We start from the raw sequence: 10,421 nt of genomic DNA, 5'->3' as shown, positions 1-10,421 counted from the left end.
TGGGAAACAAGAGAGGAAATTGCAGAGCCGTTGGCAATGATCTTTTTGTCTTCATTGTCAATGGGGGTGGTACCAGGGGACTGGAGAGTAGCGAATGTTGTGCCCCTGTTTAAAAAAGGGAATAGGGATAACCCCGGGAATTACAGGCCTGTTAGTCTTACTTCTGTGGTAGGCAAAGTAATGGAAAGGGTACTGAGGGATAGGATTTATGAGTATCTGGAAAGACACTGCTTGATTAGGGACAGCCAGCACGGATTTGTGAGGGTAGGTCTTGCCTTACAAGTCTTATTGAATTCTTTGAGGAGGTGACCAAGCATGTGGATGAGGGTAGAGCAGTGGATGTAGTGTACATGGATTTTAGTAAGGCATTTGATAAGGTTCCCCATGGTAGGCTTATGCTGAAAGTCAGGAGGCATGGGATAGAGGGAAATTTGGCCAGTTGATAGAAAACTGGCGAACCGGTCAAAGTCAGAGAGTGGTGGTAGATAGTAAATATTCAGCCTGGAGCCCAGTTACAAGTGGAGTTCCGCAGGGATAAATTCTGGGTCCTCTGCTGTTTGTAATTTTTATTAATGACATGGAAGAGGGAGTCGAAGGGTGGGTCAGTAAATTTGCAGATCATACGAACATTGGTGGAGTTGTGGATAGTGAGGAGGGCTGTTGTCGGCTGCAAAGGGACTTAGATATGATGCAGAGCTGGGCTGAGGAGTGGCAGATGGAGTTCAACCCTGTCAAGTGTGAGGTTGTCCATTTTGGAAGGACAAATAAGAATGCGGAATACAGGGTTAACGGTAGGCTTCTTAGTAAGGTGGCGGAGCAGAGGGATCTTGGGGTCTATGTTCATAGATCTTTGAAAGTTGCCACTCAGGTGGACAGAGCTTGTAAGAAGGCCTATGGTGTATTAGCGTTCATTAGCAGAGGGATTGAATTCAAGAGTCGTGAAGTGATGTTGCAGCAGTACAGGACCTTGGTTTGGCCACATTTGGAGTACTGTGTGCAGTTCTGATCGCCTTACTTTAGGCAAGATGTGGAAGCTTTAGAGAGGGCGCAGAGGAGATTTACCAGAATGTTGCCTGGAATGGAGAATAGGTCATACGAGGATAGGTTGAGAGTCGAGGGTTTATAAGTGATCAGAGGAATAGATAGAGTAGACAGTCAGAAACTTTTTCCCTGGGTACAACAGAGTGTTACAAGGGGACATAAATTTAAGGTGAAGGGTGGAAGGTATAGGGGGGATGTCAGGGGTAGGTTCTTTACCCAGAGAGTGCTGGGGGCATGGAATGTACTGCCTGTGGGAGTGGCAGAGTCAGAATCATTGGCAACCTTTAAGCGGCAATTGGATAGGTACATGGATGGGTGCTTAAGCTAGGACAAATGTTCGGCACAACATCGTGGGCCGAAGGGCCTGTTCTGTGCTGTATTGTTCTATGTTCTATGTTCTATCTTCCTTCCCACATATCCTCTCCACCCTCCTCTTCAACCTATTACTATCACACCCCACCTACATCTGCCTATTGCCTTCCCAGTTACCTTCCACCCCAATCCCCACCCTCCTATTTATCTCTCAGCCCACCCCCCGCTAGGGCTTGTGCCTGAAATGTTGACTGTGTTGCTCCCCGGATGCTGCCTGACCTGCTGTGCTTTTCCAGCGCCACACTTTTTGACAACTGCATAATTAGTTTAACAATAAGAGCAGATCAGAGGCTTGGAAATGTGCAGTGAATGTCTGTGCCTGACTCCTCAAATCAGACCATCATCTACCATCTGACTCAACCACAGTCATTTTCTTTTGTTGCAGGTATTAGTTCAGCCAGTGGAGATTTTTCCTTATTTCCCATTGACTATAATTTTGCTCAGTCTCTTTGATGTCATGCTAGATTAAATGTTAAAAATCACACAACACCAGGTTATAGTCCAACAGGTTTAATTGGAAGCACACTAGCTTTCGGAGCGACGCTCCTTCATCAGGTGATTGAAGGAGCGTCGCTCCGAAAGCTAGTGTGCTTCCAATTAAACCTGTTGGACTATAACCTGGTGTTGTGTGATTTTTAACTTTGTACACCCCAGACCAACACCGGCACCTCCGAATCTAGATTAAATGTGGCCTTGATGTCAAGGGCAGTCACTCTCTAACACCTGCAAACAAATTTGGAAGAAACAAAATAACAAAGATCTAATAAATGCAGATTAAGCTCTTAGTTAATTCAATAAAGAAGTGAAGCTGTACTCTGAACAAAATAACCCCTTACCAATGAGAGTTGCCAAATTTGAGATTAAATGCAGCACTGATATGCATAATTTCATATGTGCAGTGAGACTATTGTCTTTTGTCTGTTGTGACAGACTATTTTGTGTCAGGATTTTATTACTGGTGATTATAAATAATGTTGCAGTGGAGTGACTGTTGTAATCAACTAATCTTTACATATTAACATCTTTTTGTTTCTACAGCTTACTTGTTGTTACTCAGTTTCTGTCTTGTTGAATGGCATTTTGCAGTTGATACTGTTGCACTAAATTCTAAGCAATGAGATATCTAATTCTTTTGTAAAAATATTTGATTGATAGGTGCAATCATCTTAGACTGCATGAATATGACCTCTGAAGCTGGAAAAGTAACTTTGAAGGATGAAGAAATTTTAGCTGCTCTGGAACACAGGTTTCCGGATCTTCCTGCACAACAAGAGATTTTTGACATGTTGCAGCAAGCAAAATTTGATGTCTCTGGTACTTACCTTATTCTTTTTCTCCATTTGAGTTGACTGTTAATCTGCCAATAGTGCGATGAGCTTCTGATAATTAGTATTGTTGCTGGTAAACACTGCTCTGAAGATTAGTAGTCCTCATCATTTTGAGGCATCGACTAGATTTTGATTATATTGTTAATAATAATAATCTACACCGTTTTTTCCATCTGGCAGCTGATGGAAATGGCCAGTTAGCTGCCTGCTCCTGATGTGAGTAAGTTCAGTCCATTTTTTCACGCTGAGCCCCATTGCCATACAGCAGGCAAAAGAGCTGTTGCCAAATGAGCACTCTTTTGCAATGTGTTGGCATTAAGCCAGCATAGTATTGGATGGCCAAAATGCTGACCTGAAGAAAAATGAAGTGGAGTAGGATAAGCAAAACTGGAAACCAGAGCAACGGAAGTTCAGAAAATTACTGGTAATTTTTAAAGTTTTTAATAAGTTGTGAAGAATTAAATTGATCAAAAGTATTCCAGTTGAATAGTCAGATTGAAAACATATCCAATTGAGCATGCTACCATTCATCACATGTCTAATTCAGTGAACTTCATCGGAGGGCATGTTCTTGACTACATAGAAAGAGGAGGGTAGGCCATTTAGTTCTTCAATGTGTTCTGTCATTCATTGACATTCTGGCTGATCTGCATCTTGACTCTATTTATCCACTTGTGTTTCATATCCTTCCAGACCCACATGGGGGGAAGAAAGACCACACATTTAAAATTATTTTTAGAGCTAGGGATTACTGTTTTTACTGATTAGTTTTTCACACTTGTCCGATGTTTTGTCTGAAGAAGTTCTTCCCAAATTCTCTTCCGAATGATCTGCTTATTTTAATGTTTTCTTACCTTGTCCTTGACACCTCCACCAGATCACACATGTCTCTTTTTATCTTTTCCTTATCAATTACTTTCAAAATTCTAAACACTTCAAGCAAATCTCCTCATAACCTTCTACATTTCAGAGACTCCATGCTTAATTTACATGATGCTTTGTCATAATCTAATTCTTGGAGGACAGTAACTTGCTGTTCAATTTTTTACCTTGTTTGTGGGTTGTACTTCATACTTCCAGATTGCTTTTCAATTGAATCATTCCCACCGCCTTCTCAAGTTGCTTTGAACTTCTTTAATCTACTTGGTGTAGCAAGACCGACAATTCCATTAGGGAGGAAGTTCGGAGATTTTGATCCTATGACATTGAAGGAATGTAATATTTTCTAGTCAGAATAGTGTATGGCTTGCAGGTGAACTTCCAATTGGTGATGATCCTAAATACCTGCTGCCCTTGTCCTTTCAGATAGAAGTGGTCCAGAGTTTAGAGGGTGCTGTCTAAATTACCCTATATTACTGTAGTCCATCTCGTAGATGGTACACATTGCTGCTGCTGAACAGTGATGATGGAGGTATGATAGAAGATGTTTGATTTTTATGTATGAATACAATTTTTTAGAGTTTAGATTTGGAAGTAGTGGCATATGGTTTTTGGTATGTCTCTCTGATTATCTTGTCAATATTTTTAGAGTCGTGTTTTTTTTAAACTAGTATGAGAGAGGGTTGCTGTCTTGATAATGAGACTTGTTCACATTGAGTGTGTTTTGAATGTAGACAGAGTAGTTATTGAGCATTTACTATTTTGAAGGATCAGTTTTTTGTTTTGCTTAGGGGACTAGCCCATAGTTTGGGAAACCTCTGTTTTTCAATTCAGAGACATTAGTAAACGTCAGATGTGTGAGAAAGGGAAATAGTTTGCAACTATTGGGAAATGGGTTACCTCAGAGTAAGGAAGCTTAAAACGGTGGCACAGTGGTTAGCAATGCTGCCTCACAGCACCAGAGAACCGGGTTCAATTCCCGCCTCAGGCGACTATATGTGTGGAGTTTGCACATTCTCCCCGTGTCTGTGTGGGTTTTCTCCGGGTGCTCCGGTTTCCTCCCACAGTCCAAAAATGTGCTGGTTAGGTGAATTGGCCATGCTAAATTGCCCGTAGTGTTAGGTGAAGGGGTAAATGTAGGGGAATGGGTCTGGGTGGGTTGCGCTTCGGCGGGTCGGTGTGGACTTGTTCGGCCGAAGGGCCTGTTTCCACACTAAGTAATCTAACCTATCGAAAAGCTACAGATCAGAAATGTTTGGTTAGAAATGAAGAGTTTACTCAGGAGATTGAAAGTCTATGGTTCGTTGTGTGACTAATCAAGAAAGAGACAATGGACCTGCCACTGGTATGGGAAAGGAACAGTTAAGTTAAACTTGTAGATATGACAGATGCACAAACTGTCTCTATGAATTAACTCCACAGAGGCTGGTATCCTGTCACCAAGACACCTTTAATTTACACATGGAATGTCCATAGAAACATGGAATCCCCACAGTGTGGAAACAGGCCATTCAGCCCAATAAGTCCATAACGATCCTCCAAAGTATAATCCACCCACATCCAGCTGTCAGTGAACAGGATGTCTGACACTCCTGTTCTTGTCTGTCAGCCAGGGCTCTCTGATTGAGGCTATTAATCTGGTTCAATCAGGGAACTCATTTTCCATGAGGTCCATATGGCTGATCTTGTTGAATCACTACACTCTAATGTTTGAGTACTGGAAAGTGATGGTGTTGGTAAAGGTGGGATTGTATTTTGTGTTTTGAAACCTTTCAAATGATGTTGTTTGCAAATACCTTGGTGTTCTCTTTCATATTCATTTTTTTCTGTAATGAACTTCTGTTTTATTGTTGAAACCGAATCTACAGTATTGCGTGCTTGTGGTTTGGTGGAAGATAACCTGATTAAATAAAAACAAAGCAAAATATGATTTTTCAAACCATATTTCAGTCTGACTTGTTTGGTAATAACATAAGAATGAATATTTATGGATGTGGTGCTGATCAAGTTATCTGCTTTGTCCTGGATGGTATAAGGCTTTTTGAGTATTGGAGCTGCAGCCATCTAGGCAAGTGGGAAGTATCCTATCATACTCCTAATTTGGGCTTGTGGACAGACTTTGTGGAGTGAGGAAGTGAGTTAATTACAGTATGACCCCTAGCCTCTGAACTACTCTTGTCACCATTATTTGTATGGTGAGTTCAGTTCAGTTTCTGGTCAATGGCAACCCCAAACGTGTTTATAATGAGGGATTCAGTGATGGTGATGCCATTGAAAATAAAGGCTTAATAGTAAAATTATCTCTTGTTGGAAGTGGTCATTGACTGGCACTTGTCAGTACAAACCTGGATATTGTCCAGCTCTTGCTGCATTTGGATATGGATTGTTTCAGTATCTGAGGAATTACACATGTTTAAATTTGTACAGTTGTCAGTGACTATCCAAAGTTCTTACGTTATGAAGGAAGTATATTTAGTGATGAAGCAGTTGGAGATGGCTGGGCCGAGGACAGTTGCCTGAGGGAATCCTGTAGAGATGTCCTGGAGCTGAGATAACTGACCTTCAGTAACCATAGCTATCTTTCTTTGTGCTTGTTATGACTCTAACTAACAGACAGTCGCCCTGCTTACCCATTTCCATTATCTCCAGTTTTACCAAGCTCCTTGATGCCAAACACAGTAAAATGTGGTTTTAATGTCAAGGGCAGTCACTTTCAACTCAGCTGCCTTATCCATGTTTGAATCAAGGCACAAGGGGTCAGGAGCAGAGTGGTCTGGCAGAACTCAAACTGTGCATCACTGAGCAGGTTATCGCTGATCAGGTACTGCTTTATAACACTGATGATTTGATGACCTCTCATACCAACATCACCATGTCTGACAGAATGATTCCATTGTTACAATGGGTGTTAAATGCAATATTTGACATTGATTATTTTTTAAAGGAAAGAATAATTTAAACTTGGAAACTAAATTTATATTTCTAGGGACAAATTCATTGCTGTTCAAGATGAGAATAATTTATTCTCAAAGTCAAAATAAAAACTCATCAGAATTCAGCAGTTGTCCTTTCTTAAGATATAAAAATGCAAAGTCTGTGCCCAGTAAATATGGCAAAATATTGCCAGATGTGCCAAATCATATCAATTGTTTGTGTTGCGCATCTCCAGATCCCCTAGAAAATAAATATTGTAGCTACAGTTTCTTAATACAACTGCAGAGTCTTCATGTTTCTTTGTTTTTGTGCCATTACAAATGAAGGCATATTGGGGTTGAAACTCATAGATTGTCATTGCAATGGTGGTACTGACTCCATGAATATATCTGTGCATGTTCAGCTAGCTTATTTCAAATTAAATTATCCAGTCTCTGCCACTTGAATTGTATCTCAGGTTTGCCTTCATTGTGATATGGAGGATATGGATGCCTTTTCAGCTCCCAGCCTGCAACTCTCTCGGGAAGTCTTTGGAAATAGCTCATGTCTCAGTAAACGTTCCGCTAATTTTGATTGTGGCACATGGGAATGACTGATCTGGATGTGTTGGTTCTCTTGTCCTCCAGCCCTCCGCTCACTTTGTTTTATTGAGCTTGTTTGAAATCTCGAGAATCTATACTTGGATTCTTGGATGTGATCAATCTATTGTGCTTCTACCTGAAGGGCCTAGGTTTCTCAGGCCATTAAGTATACTTAAAGGCCTGTGATTTTGTTTTTACATTGTATAGGCTTCTAATCAGGGTAGTTCTTGAGTTGATGATTTTTATTTACAATAAGTAGGTTAATGGCATCATTGACATGAACAGCGGAATTTCAGACACGTTTCTCACCTTTTGTTAGTATTTTGTATAATTTCACAGCTATTATGTGCTGACTTTAGCCATGTATGATCAAATATTGGCTGTACAGGTCATTCTGGTATCACATGATGGTTGCGTTCCTCTGCAAGCTCGTTTTATAGAAAATTGGGGTATGGAAAACTGCTATTGAAAATTGGGCTGTGGAAGATTGCTATAGAAAATCCCCATACCGGTTCGGTAAAAACTTCACATTATCTAAACAGCGTCCACAATTCACCAAGAGCGTTGTAGCCAATTCATGAGCGTTATACTAGATCAATCTGTAATAAGAAATGCTATAATCTGCATAATTAGAATTAGAAGTAGAGTTAGGTTTTATTGTCGCATATATTCAAGTACAGGGGTAACTGAGTACTGTGAAAAGTTTACAAAGTTGCCATCTTAGTTACAAAGTTGCCGAGGTATAAAAACATAGGTATAAATTAGAAAAATAAAGAAATAAAAGTAAAAGGTTCAGCATTACACTTTTACTAAAGCAGAGAAAGAGGGGAAAAAAAATCAGACAGAGCAGCCAGTCCGTGCTGGGCTTCATCTCTAGGCCAGAAGTCCTTGATCTTGATAAATGTCGTGACTGTGTCAGATCTTGATCTGATGTTTGTTTTTGGCAGTCCCCATCTGTGAATCCTTTTCATTTCATGTGTAATAGAAAACCAGTGGTAGATATCAGTGTTGTAATTTAAGAAATCTGACCCAAAGATTTATTTATGATCAAGTTTGAACTGTGACTGCTAAGAACACAGTAATTAATTCAGAGTGTGTATTTTCATGGGTGTTCAATGTGATCTGCAGAGACTGTGGAAATGGGTGGCGAGTTTTAATAAGTATTTGTTCCCTCTGTTATTGATTTGCTTGGCAGCTTCACAATACAATGGAAGTCAATGTGCAATGTGGCATTAAGATCCAGTGTGGATCATACTGTGGCAGAAAGGATAATGATAACCAGCTGCAGCATTGCAAAATACATGAGGACAATGTTGAGGTGGCAACAGCATAGACAGAAGGGAGGCGTGGGGGTTATGTGTATGCACCTCATACAGATGATTCTTTCTTATGTAGCTGTGCAAGCAACTAAAGGCCCACATTCAACTTTCCAGTGCCATTTGGGTTTTCTGGATATTTGAAAAGAATGACCACATGTACCAGTTTCCCTTTCAGACAGCCTCTGGGTCATTGAATCATTGAATTGTTACAACATAACATCAAAACAGGCTATTTTGCCAGCTTTTTCTGTGCTTTGGGTTATGTTAATCCTGTATTTCCAAGTGACCTGCACAAATAGATGGACCTTTAAGAAACAATTAATATCTTTATTATGTACATAATCAGACATGAGCAGTAACACCTTAACTATTCATTCACTTTTTTTCCTTGATTCTTTGTGCTGATTCCTCATTACTTCCAGTTGAGATGGAGGCAGGCTGCTGACCTTCATGCCTAGGAGTCCCTTGGTGGCCAACCCTGATTTCTTGAGGCATGGCAGAATACATCGTACTGAGATGTTGGTGTTACTGGTGAAATCTCTGTCCACAGCAGGAGTACCCTATGAGAAGCCACAGAAGCAAAGCTCAGCTGTTCCTTCTCCTTCACAAGGCAAGGATGTACATCCCCCTGCTGACCTAAGATGGGCGAAGACCTGATGGTGATTCCAAGACCCTGTTCCTCCTCTTGTCTTTCCACTGTTCCCTTGAAGTTGATAACATACAGATCTGCACTGATCTCTAGCAACCATTGCTTGATCTGCTGGATTTTACTTTCTGGGAGAGTTGCTAGTAGCAAATGTTATTACACCAATCATGCCAGAAGAGAGCAGACTATGAGGAAGGTGGAGAGGAGACAGGTGCAAGAGACCCCGGGAGAAGTACCTGTCGGGAACAAGTTGAAGCTTTTGGAAGCAGAGACTGCTGACACTGCCAGTTCACAAGGTGGCCAAGTTTGTCAATCAAACGTTGCCGCAGAGGCAGAGCGGAAGAGGCGGACATCATACAGAGCCGTGGTAATAGGGGACTCCATCGTGAGAGGACCTGACCGGGGTTTTTGTGGCAGCAGACGGGATTTAAGGATGGTGTGTTGCCTTCCTGGTGCTAGAGTGAAAGACATCGCGGACAGAGTGCAGGAAATCCTCAAGGATGAGGGTGAAGAGCAAGAGGTGGTGGTACATGTCGGCACAAATGATGTCGGGAAGAAGAGGAGGGACATACTACAGCGAGACTTCGGAGAACTAGGAAGAAGGCTGAAAAGGTGGTTATCTCCGGTTTGCTTCCAGTTCCTCGGGCTAGTGTGGCCAGAAACAGGGAGATAATGGACTTGAACGTGTGGATGGGGAGCTGGTGCAGGAAGCAAGGAGTTAAGTTCTTGGATCACTGGGGTATATTTTGTGGTAAGCATAAATTCTACAAGAGAGACGGCTTGCACCTTAATAGGTTAGGGACCAGCATTCTGGCAGGCAGGTTTTCTACTGCAACACCGCTACATTTAAACTAAGTAGCGGGGGGGAGGGGACAAACTGGATGTTTAAAAAGGAAATTGAAGGGAAAGTCAGAACAAGAGAAGTCAAGAAAGACAACTGTATCAATGAGGCAGAAAACTCGGAAAGGCATCATGCTGTAAGGATGAGTGAAATAAGGGTTGATGGGAAGGGTGAGAGCAGTAACAAATTAAAAATACTATACATGAATGCACGAAGCATTAGACATAAGATGGATGAGCTTGAGGCTCTTTTGGAAATTGGCAGATACGATATTGTGGGGATAACTGAGAAGTGGCTTCAAGTGGACAAGGCCTGGGAAATGAATATTCAAGGATACACGTGCTATCGTAAGGACAGACTGACGGGCAGAGGGGATGGGGTGGCCTTGTTAAGGGAGGATATTCAGTCCCTTGCGCGGGGGGACCTAGAATCAGGGGATGTAGAGTCAGTGTGGATACTAAGGGTAAAAATACCCTCTTG

At 41.4% G+C, this 10,421-nt stretch overlaps 1 protein-coding gene across 2 annotated transcripts in view; it reads left to right on the top strand.

The window, feature by feature from the left end:
* Window positions 1-10,421, top strand: part of LOC122561080 (protein prune homolog 2-like) — a 424,382-nt gene that overhangs the window by 94,573 nt on the left and 319,388 nt on the right. For both annotated transcript variants that reach the window (XM_043712461.1, XM_043712468.1), the window contains exon 5: window positions 2,569-2,727. In XM_043712461.1, the coding sequence (XP_043568396.1) occupies window positions 2,569-2,727 (159 nt within the window). The remainder of the gene's footprint in view (window positions 1-2,568; window positions 2,728-10,421) is intronic.

This window comes from Chiloscyllium plagiosum, chromosome 2, assembly GCF_004010195.1.
Source record: "Chiloscyllium plagiosum isolate BGI_BamShark_2017 chromosome 2, ASM401019v2, whole genome shotgun sequence".
NCBI classification, from domain to species: Eukaryota; Metazoa; Chordata; class Chondrichthyes; order Orectolobiformes; family Hemiscylliidae; genus Chiloscyllium; species Chiloscyllium plagiosum.
This window is presented reverse-complemented; position numbering and strand designations above follow the sequence as displayed.